This window comes from Microtus pennsylvanicus, chromosome 11 (assembly GCF_037038515.1).
Source record: "Microtus pennsylvanicus isolate mMicPen1 chromosome 11, mMicPen1.hap1, whole genome shotgun sequence".
Taxonomy (NCBI): domain Eukaryota; kingdom Metazoa; phylum Chordata; class Mammalia; order Rodentia; family Cricetidae; genus Microtus; species Microtus pennsylvanicus.
In genome coordinates this window covers 86,505,229-86,520,199 of record NC_134589.1, presented here as the reverse complement: position 1 = coordinate 86,520,199, position 14,971 = coordinate 86,505,229, and the positions used below count along the sequence as shown (strand labels likewise).

The following is a 14,971-nucleotide window of genomic DNA, read 5'->3' as shown; positions in this document are numbered from 1 at the left end:
AAACAGGACTCCGTAAGTTCAAGGTAAGCCTCGTCTACATGGTGACTTCAGGCAAGCCAGGGTTACAAAGTAATAGCCTGTCTCATAGGAAAAATATATGAGGTTTTAGAACAAATACTTTATATAGCACAACTGTATGAAGAAAGCATAGAATTCACTAGCTTGAACAGTGCTGAGACTTAATTTTCTTCAAGAAAATCTGGGATAACTTCTTGTATAAAAGAGATGCATGCAACTAACAAAGGCCATGTGGCTGCTAGGCCTAGGATATGTCCTAGTTGGGTACAGAACACCAGCTTTTGGAGTGCAATCCTGACGTCTTTAGATAAGGTCCATTCCCATACAGTCTGAAAAGTAGATCCTGGACGTATGAAATATTTGTAGAGAAGCCTAGACTTCTCAGAGAATAATACAAAGAGAAATCAGATAGGGAGACAGGAGCATACATGAAAGAAGATTAACTGTGAGTGGTTACTAAATCAGTTGATAAGTCCAAGACCATCAATTTTTGCTATTTTATCTACTTTTGTTATTGATATTTTTCTACACTACAAGAATATCTTTAAAATAATAGCTATTAAATCAGACCTACTACAGTGATTGTGAATGCTAACACACCAGTTAACAATTCTAATCCAAAACTTAAAATCTAAAACGACCTGCAAATCTAAAACTTCTTGAGTACTCAAAGTTTAAATTTTGGTAAATTTCATATTTCAGATTTTTAAATTTTTCAACTGATAAAGTCTATATAAATATCCTAAGATTCAAAACACTCCAAAATCTGGAACACTTCTGGTCCCCAATATTTATAAAAAACACTCAACCTATAAAAGAGAACTAAACAGAGCTTAGTGAGGTGTTCTGGAAAATGCTTTAAACAGCACCAAAGAAACAAGTCTGAGTAGTGTGAAGGAACCTTTCGTTATACAACACAGCCTAATATCGTGCATACCAAAGTCATGCATGCTCCACCGTGCACTAAGAAACAAGTAGGAAGTTCTTCTTTCCCAAAGAAACTATTAGAATAATTCTGGGAAAATTATGAAAAAATGGAAACTGTATCCCCATCAAAACATGGGCAGGCAGATTAAAAAAAGTAAACCTCAATGAGCCCGTCCAATTAAAAATCCATAGTAGGGTTGGATGCAAACTGGTGGTGAGCACGCCTTTAATCCCAGCACCTGAAAGGCAGAGGCAGGCGGATCTCTGTAAATTCAAAAAGAGCCTGGTCTACAAGAGCTAGTTCCAGAACAGGCTTCAAAGCTACACAGAGAAACCCTGTCTTGAAAAACAAAAAAACATTAATAAAACTAAACTAAAATAGAATAAATAAAATCAAACATAAAACAATCTATAGTTGGAAGGTTAAAAAGTACTATTGCTTATAACACAAACACTGAATTCTCTATAGATTTCATCTTCCAAGCCTGGGAGTAAAAAATATACACAGATTTACTACTTTTAAGATTGATCACAACAAGTCTTTTGAAGACAAAATCAAAGGTAAACAATCCACTTGAAATTCATTCCAAGCATTTAATTTGAAATTAAGATTCCCATAGTCTCCCACTGACTTACCTGCTTCAGGAGTGAACATGCTAACACTAGAATGTCTTTTAGTGAAGCATCACGGAATGAGGTAGCTACTTTCCTATGTTTTGCTGAAGGTCTGGAATAATCAACCTAAAACAGTCAAGATGAATTAGTTTAACCAAACCTATAGGAAAATAAGGCAAACATTAACTATGTAACATAATGGCACTAGTAATCAGAGAATCATAAATACAAAGCTTGCAAAAGATTTCAAGGTGACCTGCTTGAGATTACTCACTGACAGAGACAGTGCTAGAACCCACCCAGAAACTATCAGTGTATCCATTGTACTTTCAGTGCCAATATAATAAAATAATACAGATAATAAAAGTAACAGACACTGAGATCATGGACTCCTGAACTCTGACGTGTAGTATATATAATGTAAATAATTTTCCTAACTCTCAAATGCTACCTACAAAAGGAGAAACCTCTAATATGTTCCTAATATGTAAACCAGCTAAAAGAATCAGTTACAGAAAAATTATATATAAATGTATTTTGATATGTCATTGATTTATGCTATTAAATTTCTGAAAATAAAAGTAGAAATGATACTCAAGATTTGATGATGTACACAACGTGTCATCTCTGAAATTTTAGCTAATAAAATTAATTTTTTAATAATAAGTTACTAATCCTACTAGCTCTTGAATCCATAACCTAAAATGCACAACTGGTTTTACATAGTGGGGCTGGGAACACTTGCTTAGCACATCTCCAGAACTCCTCCTAATAAATATATCTATGCAAACCTATATAGCGTGCACACGCTTGCGCGCGCGCGCGCGCGCACACACACACACACACACACACGCTACATATTTCCATTTATCAACAGGAAACAAATGGGTTCTGATAGTTCAATATTAATTAACACTCTGGCCTAAAGTTATTGATTTACTATTTATTTCTTTTGCAATTGAAAGACAGAAGAAAACCATTTGTTCTGCTACATTTGTTTAAAAAATTTTAAAAAAAAGGGTGGGCTAAGAACTGATTATCTGATACTTTCTTAACTACAGGGTACAATTCAGATTATCCCTAAATGCTACATTAATTAGCATTTGCAACATTCTGCTCTAAATCAAACTCTGTATGTATGTATGTATGCTGTGCATGCATGTATGTACGTATGTATATATGTATTAATGGGGGCTCCTGATGAATCTGGAGCATACCATTTTGGTCCTTCTAGCCAGGTAGCTAGCAGCTTAGGGGAGTTCTTGTTTCTGCATCCCACACACTGGGATTACAGGCCAACTGCACACCCAGGAAGTTCTGCCATGAGTTCTGGGGATGCAAATTGGGTTTTGTGTTTGCTTGTCAAATGCTATACCCACTAAGTCAGCTCCCCAGCCTTCCTCTACTAAACCAGACTTTAAATTCTCTCATGCTAAAAACATCAAAACCTTTCTTTTTCATAAAAATCATTAAGAGCAGACAGCATCACTAGTACTGTTTAGAAAATATTCTTAATATATTAGTCCACTTATTCCTTGAACCAATCGTTAAAACATATATTGTCCATAACATGAAGAGAACTTAAGTTTATGGAGTGCCTTCTACATACTAGGTGCTATGCTGGCAGTTTTTTGTTTGTTTGTTTGTTTGTTTGAAGCTGGCCTAGAACCTGAGAGATCCGCCCGCCTCTATCTCCCAAGGTCTGGGATCAAAGGCTTGCGCCAAGCACCCACCTTTAGGCTGGTTTAGCTACTCTTTGTAAGATCTATATAGAGGGTATCATTATCTCTCTTCAAAGAAAACATGCAGGATTAAAAAAATTAAGACATCTGTGGGTAAGTAGGAAAAAAGGTAAGTAGATCTGGGAAGATTTGGGAGAAGAAAGAATGAACATGATCAAAAACACATTATAAGAAACTTTTAATTCTGAAAAAAAGAAAAATGTGTACAACACAATTGTTCGTAGATCTAAAGACAAATCTGCCTTTATCTGTGCTCTCCTCAAGACTTGCATGCTAATTCCACTCGGGGTACTCATATAGATAATGTGTTTTGAGAGAGACTGTCCAACTATTTCATATTGTACATGTATGCCCCTACTGTATGGGCATATGCATCTGATATTACACATGTATGCCCTTACTATATATAGGTATATGTACTTCATATTACACATGCATGCCCCTACTGTATTGGTGTATGTAATTTATTTAATGATTGCATAACAAATAAAATCAACGACAGCAGAGTGGCTTCTAAAAATGTGGGACAATGTTTATGATCCTCTTTTAACTTTTAGGAAAATCTAGTTTAGATTTTTTTTCCATCTTACACCTATAAGAATGGCCAAGATCAAAAACACTGATGACAACTTATGCCAGAGAGGTTGTGGGGAAAAGGGAACACTCCTGTATTGCTAGTGGGTGTAGAAGTTAGTACAGCCCCTTTGGATATCATTATGGCAATTGTTCAGAAAATTAGAAGACAACCTTCCTCAAGACCCAGCAATACCACTTTTGGGTATACCCAAAGGATGCTCAATCATGCCACAAGGGCATGTGCTCAACTATGTTCATACTAGCATGGTTTGTCATAGCCAGAACCTGGAAACAACCTAAATGCCCCTTGACTGAAGAATGGATATGGAAAATGTGGTACATTTACACAATGGAGTACTACATAGCTGAAAAAAATAATCACATCTTAAAATTTTCAGGCAAATGGATGGATCTAGAAAACATCATATTGAGTGAGGCAACCCAGACTCAGAAAGACAATTATCATGTGTACTCACTCATAAGTGGTTTTTAAACATAAAGCAAAGAAAACCAGCCTACAAATCACAATCCCAGAGAACCCAGACAACAATGCAGACACTAAGAGAGACATACATGGATCTAATCTACATAGGAAGTAGAAAAAGACAAGATCTCCTGAGTAAAGTGGGAGCATGGGGACCATGGGAGAGGGTTGAAGGGGAAGGGAGAGGAAGGGAGGGGAGCAGAGAAAATTGTATACCTCAATAAAAGCAATAGTGAAGAAAAAACACATCGCTACTTGGACAGGGTGTGGTGGCACATATCTTTAATTTCAGCACTCAGGAGGCACAGGCAGGCAGAGGTCTTTGAGTTCAAAGCCTGTCTGGTCTATCTATAGTTCAAGGCCACCCAGGGCGGGGGGTGGGATATGACACTTTTGACCTTTTTATAACACTGGACTTTCCTCATGTGAATCTGATCATCCCCAGAAATGCTAGTTGAAATCAAGAATGACTCCCCTACCCCCAAATTAAGCTTAGAAAAATTTTTCTCTATAGAAAATACTTTTTTCTAACTTATAATGCCCAAAATCACACTGTAAAGGATGGAGGGAGGTAGCATGTTCTGGGGATACAAGATCTCACTATGCAACTCAGCCTGGCCTCAAACTCATGATCCCCCTGCCTCAGTCTCCCAGCTCTAGGATCGCAGCACGGGCTATGGTGCCTGGAGTGCCACTCTGCTAAAAAGAAGCTTGGCTTTATTGTATGGGGATAACCTGGAACCTCTGTACCAGAAGAACAAGCGAGGGCAGGCATAGTTGAATATGCCTAAAATCCCAGTACTTGAGGAGGCAGAAGGATCAAGAGTTCAAGGTCACTCCCTGCTACAAAGCAAATGTGAGGTCAGCCACTACATGAAACCGGCTCAAAATAATAATAATGATGATAATAATAATAATAATGATGATGATGATGGGTGAATACCTTTAATTCCAGCACTCAGAGGCAGGTGGATCTCTGAGTTTGAAGCCAACCTGGTCTACAGAGTGAGTTCCATGATAGCCAGAACTACAGAAAAACCAACCTGTCTTAAAAAACCAACCAACCAAATAAATAGATGAATAATCAAAGAACAGTGAGGAATGTTATATGGATACAAGAGTCAAGTTGAAACATTTCTTACTGGTAAATTATAAACTATTAAGTACAATTAGAAATACATATTAACAACTTAAACTTGGTGAGGAATAAGGTGTTTATAGAAGTATAAAGTATCTCTCCAGAAAATATTTATTAATTATAAAGAAGACAAGGTATAAGGAAGTTGCCTAATGAACATGTTTAATTAAGAAATCAAAGTGAGCATCATCCGTTATTAGGTAACTCAAACCATATGCTTCCTGGCAAGAGACAATAAGGCCACAGCATCATTGCTGATAGTCCTGTTAAATAAATGCAATATGGATTTAATAATGAAGAGACACTGGACAATCTTAAAAATAAAAGATGTGGGCTGGAGAGATGGCTTAGAGGTTAAGAGCAGTGCCTGCTCTTCCAAAGGTCCTGAGTTCAATTCCCAGCAACCACATGGTGTCTCACAACCATCTGTAATGAGGTTTGGTGCCCTCTTCTGGCCAGCAGGCATACACACAGACAGAACATTGTATACATAATAAATAAATAAATAAATATTTTAAATAAATAAATAAATAAAAGATGTTTTATAAAACAACTAGCTTGTAATCTTCACGTCTCAGGCTGTGCTGGATAGTTTTATTTCAACTTGACACAAACTAGAGTCACCTGAAATGAGGGAACCTCAACTGAGAAAGCACGCCATAAGATCTGGCTATACGGCATTTTCTAATTTGTGGTTGATGAGGGAGGGCCCAGTCCATTGTGAGAGGTACTGTCCCTGTGCTGGTGGTCCTGGGTTCTATAGGAAAGCAAGCTGACTGAGCAAGTCATGAGGAGTAAGCCAGTAAGCAGTCCCCTCCAGGCCTCTGTATCAGCTCCTGTCTCCAGGTTCCTCCCCTTCTTGGGTTCCTGCCTCTCATTGCATTTGAAGATAAACTGTTATAATATTATAATGTGAGTGAAATAAACCCTTTCTTCCAAGTTACTTTTGGTCATGTTATTTCATCACAGCAACTGTAACCCTAACTAAAACAGACTGTAATATGCAGAGAAGATTAACTAATTCTCCCAAACTGAAGAATACTAATACAATGTAAGAAGCAAACATGATTTTAAGCAGGTATCTGCTCTAAGGTCATGCTGAAGCTGAATAAAGAAGCAGAACTAAACAGCAACGTGTCACTTTTTAAAAACAAACCCAACTGGTGGTATCATGACCATGTAGAATGCCTTTGTAGAAAGAAACATAAAGTATTCCCTGGGGCTGCAGGAATGGGGGGGGCATCACATTGTCAACTCACCAAATGGGCAAAAAAGAACTTTGTCCTACCCTCCAAACATTACTGAAAGTTTGTCTGTATATTTTAAAAGATATTTAGTTGCTCTCCAAGATACACTTTCATTAGACTCCACATAACCAATAGAAGAATGCTCAGGAGTTTAATCACAGCACTCGGGACACAGAGGCTGGCAGATGGATCTCTGTGAGTTCAAGGTCAACCTGGTCTACAAAGTGAGTTCCAGGATATCCAGAGTTGATATACAAAGAAACCATGCCTGAAAAATCCACCAAAAAAAAAAAATTCCACACTATAAGTTACTGAGAAACTAAGTAAGGAATTAGGAACTAAAAGGAACTAAAGAAACCTCAGAACCCTCCGTTTCAGGGTAGCCTATATTGCTACTTGTTGTAAAGTGGAAAATTACTCAATCAGCTTTAAGGTTAGCAAGTAGGTGCCTATGGTTACTATACTAGTCTCTTACTTTCATAAAGTAAACTTACAAAATCATAAAAAATTACTTTTTATATTTTAAAAGAGCTCCAGCTCTTTTAAAGTCATTAAGAGTCTAATTATGATTAGTCAAGGCCCCTGTCATCATACCCCTGCCAACAAAATAGCTGTTCCTGAAATGAAGAGAAAAACAGGCAAGGCAGATAATCCTCACATCCTCTGTAAGAGAAGAAAGAATGGACGGATATGGAAATGAAGGTGACTTTCAAATGTGGAAATTCTATAAAATTTGTTTTAATTCATCACTGAACAGCAATAAAATTGGTTATTTCAACTGTAAAAGCCTATGACTACAAAGGTAGTTGGCAATAGACAGACTCCAGCTCTCCTTACGTGCACATCCACATTCCATACACACCCTCCTTACGTGCACATCCACATTCCATACACACCCTCCTTATGTTCACATCCACATTCCATACACACCCTCCTTACGTGCACATCCACATTCCATACACACCCTCCTTATGTGCACGTCCACATTCCATACACACCCTCCTTACGTGCACGTCCACATTCCATACACACCCTCCTTACGTGCACATCCACATTCCATACACACCCTCCTTACGTGCACATCCACATTCCATACACACCCTCCTTACGTGCACGTCCACATTCCATACACACCCTCCTTACGTGCACATCCACATTCCATACACACCCTCCTTATGTTCACATCCACATTCCATACACACCCTCCTTACGTGCACATCCACATTCCATACACACCCTCCTTATGTGCACGTCCACATTCCATACACACCCTCCTTACGTGCACGTCCACATTCCATACACACCCTCCTTACGTGCACATCCACATTCCATACACACCCTCCTTATGTGCACATCCACATTCCATACACACCTTCATGTGCACATCCACATTCCATACACACCCTCCTTATGTGCACGTCCACATTCCATACACACCCTCCTTATGTGCACATCCACATTCCATACACACCCTCCTTACGTGCACGTCCACATTCCATACACACCCTCCTTATGTGCACGTCCACATTCCATACACACCCTCATGTGCACGTCCACATTCCATACACACCTTCATGTGCACATCCACATTCCATACACACCCTCCTTATGTGCACGTCCACATTCCATACACACCCTCCTTATGTGCACATCCACATTCCATACACACCCTCCTTACGTGCACGTCCACATTCCATACACACCCTCCTTATGTGCACGTCCACATTCCATACACACCCTCATGTGCACGTCCACATTCCATACACACCTTCATGTGCACATCCACATTCCATACACACCCTCCTTACGTGCACATCCACATTCCATACACACCCTCCTTATGTGCACGTCCACCTTCCATACACACCCTCCTTATGTGCATGTCCACATTCCATACACACCCTCCTTATGTGCACGTCCACATTCCATACACACCCTCATGTGCACGTCCACATTCCATACACACCTTCATGTGCACATCCACATTCCATACACACCCTCCTTACGTGCACATCCACATTCCATATACACCCTCCTTATGTGCACATCCACATTCCATACACACCCTCCTTATGTGCACGTCCACATTCCATACACACCCTCCTTATGTGCACATCCACATTCCATACACACCCTCCTTATGTGCACATCCACATTCCATACACACCCTCCTTATGTGCACGTCCACATCCCATACACACCCTCCTTACGTGCACATCCACATTCCATACACACCCTCCTTATGTGCACGTCCACATTCCATACACACCCTCATGTGCACGTCCACATTCCATACACACCTTCATGTGCACGTCCACCTTCCATACACACCCTCCTTATGTGCACATCCACATTCCATACACACCCTCCTTATGTGCACATCCACATTCCATACACACCCTCCTTATGTGCACATCCACATTCCATACACACCCTCCTTATGTGCACGTCCACATTCCATACACACCCTCATGAGCACATCCACATCCCATACACACCCTCCTTACGTGCACATCCACATTCCATACACACCCTCCTTATGTGCACATCCACATTCCATACACACCCTCCTTATGTGCACGTCCACATTCCATACACACCCTCATGTGCATGTCCACATTCCATACACACCCTCCTTACGTGCACGTCCACATTCCATACACACCCTCCTTACGTGCACATCCACATTCCATACACACCCTCCTTATGTGCACGTCCACATTCCATACACACCCTCATGTGCATGTCCACATTCCATACACACCCTCCTTACGTGCACGTCCACATTCCATACACACCCTCCTTACGTGCACATCCACATTCCATACACACCCTCCTTACGTGCACATCCACATTCCATACACACCCTCCTTATGTGCACATCCACATTCCATACACACCCTCATGAGCACATCCACATTCCATACACACCCTCCTTACGTGCACATCCACATTCCATACACACCCTCCTTACGTGCACATCCACATTCCATACACACCCTCCTTATGTGCACATCCACATTCCATACACACCCTCATGAGCACATCCACATTCCATACACACCCTCCTTATGTGCACATCCACATTCCATACACACCCTCCTTACATGCCCGTCCACATTCCATACACACAACCAGCTTTCATATGCATGTTCACATTACATACACACAATCAGCTCTCCTTATGTTCACGTTCACATTCGACACACAATCACCACTCAGGAAGATGCTAGTTTCTCAAGTCAAACTCTACAATCCCCTTCATAAAATGATCCTATGTAGAACACAACTTGTTTCTGTCCTGTTGAAAACCATGCTGACAGCAAAGGGGAACAAGAACACATGACATATCCTCAGCTGCTGGGCTTAGAAAGCCCTGTTGGGGGAGTTGTAGCTTCTGAACATTCAAGTCAGAAAGGACTAATTGCTAAGGTCTGTACCTGGATGAGTCCTGCCATATAGTTAAGAATAGTCATTAGATCTTACTACAAAAGCTTGTATGCCACTAAACTGGAAAATGTAAAAGAAATGGACGCTTTTTTAGATAAATACGATTTACCAAAATTAAATCAGGACCAGGTGAACAATCTAAACAGACCTGTCAGTCGCGAAGAACTAGAAGTTGTTATCAAAAACCTCCCTACCAAAAAAAGCCCAGGGCCAGATGGTTTCAATGCGGAATTCTACCAGAACTTCCAAGAAGACCTAATACCTATACTCCTCAATGTATTCCACAATATAGAAACAGAAGGGTCATTACCAAATTCCTTTTATGAAGCTACAGTTACTCTGATACCAAAACCACACAAAGACTCAACCAGGAAAGAGAATTACAGGCCGATCTCACTCATGAATATCGACGCAAAAATCCTCAACAAAATACTGGCAAACCGAATCCAAGAACACATCCGAAAAATTATCCATTATGATCAAGTAGGCTTCATTCCTGAGATGCAGGGCTGGTTCAACATACGAAAATCTATCAATGTAATCCATCATATAAATAAACTGAAAGAAAAAAACCATATGATCATTTCATTAGATGCTGAAAAAGCATTTGACAAAATTCAACATCCATTTATGTTAAAAGTCTTGGAGAGATTAGGGATACAAGGGTCATACCTAAATATAATAAAAGCTATATACAGCAAGCCGACAGCTAACATCAAATTAAACGGAGAGAAACTCAAAGCCATCCCGCTTAACTCAGGAACACGACAAGGCTGCCCACTTTCGCCATACCTCTTCAATATAGTGCTGGAAGTTCTAGCAATAGCAATAAGACAGCATAATGGGATCAAGGGGATTCGAATTGGAAAGGAAGAAGTTAAACTTTCGTTATTCGCAGATGATATGATAGTGTACTTAAGCGACCCCCAAAATTCCACCAAAGAACTTTTACAGCTGATAAACAGCTTTAGTAATGAGGCAGGATACAAGATCAACTCCAAAAAATCAGTCGCCCTCCTATACTCAAAGGATATGGAAGCAGAGAGGGAAATCAGAGAAGCTTCTCCATTCACGATAGCCACAAACAGCATAAAATATCTTGGGGTAAATCTAACCAAGGAAGTGAAAGATCTATTTGACAAGAACTTTAAGGCATTGAAGAAAGAAATTGAAGAGGATACCTAAAAATGGATGGACATCCCTTGCTCTTGGATTGGGAGGATCAACATAGTAAAAATGGCAATTCTACCAAAGGCAATTTATAGATTCAATGCAATCCCCATCAAGATCCCATCAAAATTCTTCACAGATCTGGAGAGGACAATAATCAACTTTATATGGAAAAACAAAAAACCCAGGATAGCCAAAACAATCCTATACAATAAAGGATCTTCTGGAGGCATTACCATCCCTGACTTCAAACTCTATTACCGAGCTACAGTAATGAAAACAGGGTGGTACTGGCATAAAAACAGAAAAGTCGACCAATGGAATCGTATAGAAGACCCGGACTTTATCCCACAAACCTATGAACACCTCATTTTCGATAAAGGAGCTAAAAGTATACATTGGAAGAAAGAAAGCATCTTCAACAAATGGTGCTGGCACAACTGGATGTCAACCTGTAGAAGAATGAAAATAGACCCATATCTATCACCGTGCACAAAACTCAAGTCCAAATGGATTAAAGACCTCAATATCAGCCCGAAAACACTGAATCTGATAGAAGAGAAAGTGGGCAATACCCTACAACAGATGGGCACAGGCGATCGCTTCTTAGGTATAACCCCAGAAGCACAGACATTAAGGGCAACATTGAATAAATGGGACCTACTAAAACTGAGAAGCTTCTGTAAAGCAAAGGACACTGTCACTAAGACACAAAGGCAACCTACTGACTGGGAGAAGATCTTCACCAACCCCGCAACAGACAAAGGTCTGATCTCCAAAATATATAGAGAACTCAAGAAACTAGACTTTAAAATGCTAATTAACCCAATTAAAAAATGGGGCGATGAACTGAACAGAGAATTCTCAACAGAAGAAGTTCAAATGGCCAAAAGACACTTAAGGACATGCTCAACCTCCTTAGCGATCAGGGAAATGCAAATCAAAACAACTTTGAGATATCATCTTACACCTGTAAGATTGGCTAAAGTCAAAAACACCAAGGATAGCCTTTGCTGGAGAGGCTGTGGAGGAAGGGGTACCCTCATCCATTGCTGGTGGGAATGCAATCTTGTGCAACCACTATGGAAGTCAGTGTTTCGGTTTCTCAGGAAATTCGGGATCAACCTACCCCTGGACCCAGCAATACCACTCTTGGGAATTTACCCAAGAGATGTTCTATCACATGTCAAAAGCATTTGTTCAACTATGTTCATAGCAGTATTATTTGTAATAGCCAGAACCTGGAAACAACCTAGATGCCCTTCAATGGAAGAATGGATGAAGAAAGTATGGAATATATACACACTAGAGTACTACGCTGCGGTAAAAAACAATGACTTCTCGAATTTTGCATGCAAATGGATGGAAATAGAAAACACTATCCTGAGTGAGGTATCCCAGACCCAAAAAGATGAACATGGGATGTACTCACTCTTAATTGGTTTCTAGCCATAAATAGGGCTCACGGAGTCTACAATAGGCGAATCTAAAGAAGCTAAGTAAGAAGGTGAACCCAAGGAAAAATATATAGTTATCCTCTTGGATAAGGGAAGTAGACAAAATTGCCGGGGAGAAAAGTGGGATCTTGGGGGTGGGGTGGGATGAGGGTTAGGGGAGATGGGGAGAGAAAAGCTAGAAGGGAAGGAGGGGGGACTTGGGGAAACAGGAGGATCGGGATAAAGGAAGGTTGGATAGGGGAGCACGGAACCACAAATTCTTAGTTAAGGGACCCACTTTAGGGTGGGCAGGAGACTTGACTCTAGAGGGGCTCCCAGGTGCCCAAGCTGAGGTCCCCAGTTAGTTCCCTGGGCAGCTGAGGATAGGGAACCTGAAATGACCCTACCCTAGAGCAATACTGACGAATATATTGCATATCATCCTAGAACTCGCATCTGGCGATGGATGGAGATAGAGACAGAGACCCACACTGGAGCACTGGACTGAGTTCCCAAGGTCCCAATGAGGAGCAGAAAGAGTGAGAACATGAGCAAAGATGTCGGGGCCACGAGGAGTGCACCCACCCACTGAGACAGTGGAGATGATCTACTGGGAGCTCACCAAGGCCAGCTGGACTGTTACCAGAAAAAGCATGGGATAAAACTGGACTCTCGGAACATGGCGAACAATGAGGGCTGATGAGACGCCAAGGACATTGGCACGCGGTTTTGATCCTACGCAATGTGCTGGCTTGGTGGGAGCCTAGCCAGTCTGGATGTTCACCTTCCTAGATATGGATGGAGGGGGGAGGACCTAGGACTTACCACAGGGCAGGGAACCCTGACAGCTCTTTGGACTGGAAAGGAAGGGGGAGAGGAGTGGGGGGAAGGGGAGAGGGGTGGGAGGAGGGGGAGAAGAGTGGGAGGAGGGGGAGAAGAGTGGGAGGAGGGGGAGAAGAGTGGGAGGAGGGGGAGGGAAATGGGAGGCTGGTGGGAGGAGGTGGAAATTTGTTTTTTTTTTCTTTTCTTTATCCTCCTTTTATCAATAAAAAAAATCTCTTAAAAAAAAAGAATAGTTAAGTCAATCTTCTAAACTATTTGCCCTTTATTTATAAACGCATAAAAGTCTGTTTTTCTTTTTCATACAATTCATTTTATGGTTAATATATCTCCAAGAACGGAAAGGCAAATCTCCAAGTACCCATAGAATAAGTACTACATCCTATTTCCCACTATTTTTATTTTGTGGTTTTTACTATGGTATGATTTTCAGTGAAGTATTTTCATTTAATTTTCCAACTATTAAAACAAATCACAAAAAATGATGAGTGTCATGCTGCAAAACACCTACATATTTTGCCACAAATAAAAGTAGCAAAGAAACAATATTACTCAAGCAAATTCCATGTCCAATTCCATGGAAAAGCTTACCAGGTTCATCTCCTGAGTCAATTCAGAAAGGATTATCACTCCTATTATGCAGTGTTCCACAGTACCCTTTGGAAAAATAACCAAGTAAGACACAATTAGTTCTTAACCTTTAAAAATTAAATACCAAAGCATCACATTTGCCTAGTTAATAGCCCTTAAAAGTATGTAAAAAGAAAAAAGTATTATTTCTACAACCAAAAGAGCTCATGTGCCGGGCGGTGGTGGCACATGCCTTTAATCCCAGCACTTGGGAGGCAGAGGCAGAGGCAGGCGGATCTCTGTGAGTTCGAGGCCAGCCTGGTCTACAAGAGCTAGTTCCAGGACAGGAACCAAAAAGCTATGGAGAAACACTGTCTCGAAAATCAAAAAAAAAAAAAAAAAAAAAAGAGCTCATGTTTTAAGGACAAATTTCGATACATGGAGTTAAGGAGAAAAATGAATACCTACCTTATAAATGCATACCACTCTATATATTTCCCAACATTTACAGCTCATAACAACTAAGCTTCAAAATAGCATTCAATTTAGTACTTTTTCTACAATCTTAAGAATGGGGGGGAATGGTTTTTGTTCTAGATATGTGCTGGAAGCCTACTGCGATAGCTGCACTCAATAATTAATAAGTACCTTAGAAACTAATTCAAATCTCTTGATCTAATATCAGAAAAGATCACTTAGGCTCTTTTAATATTACTGAACAGTGCACGTGTACAGAGTCGTTAGGTACCTTAATGAAG

The 14,971-nt window shown here is 40.4% G+C and overlaps 1 protein-coding gene across 5 annotated transcripts in view; it reads right to left on the bottom strand.

The window, feature by feature from the left end:
- Ranbp17 (RAN binding protein 17) overlaps nucleotides 1-14,971 on the bottom strand; it is a 335,330-nt gene that overhangs the window by 285,154 nt on the left and 35,205 nt on the right. For all 5 annotated transcript variants that reach the window (XM_075941352.1, XM_075941353.1, XM_075941350.1 and 2 more), the window contains exons 5-6: nucleotides 14,235-14,300; nucleotides 1,582-1,686 (exon numbers count right to left, since the gene is read on the bottom strand). In XM_075941352.1, coding sequence (XP_075797467.1) covers nucleotides 1,582-1,686; nucleotides 14,235-14,300 — 171 coding nt within the window. The remainder of the gene's footprint in view (nucleotides 1-1,581; nucleotides 1,687-14,234; nucleotides 14,301-14,971) is intronic.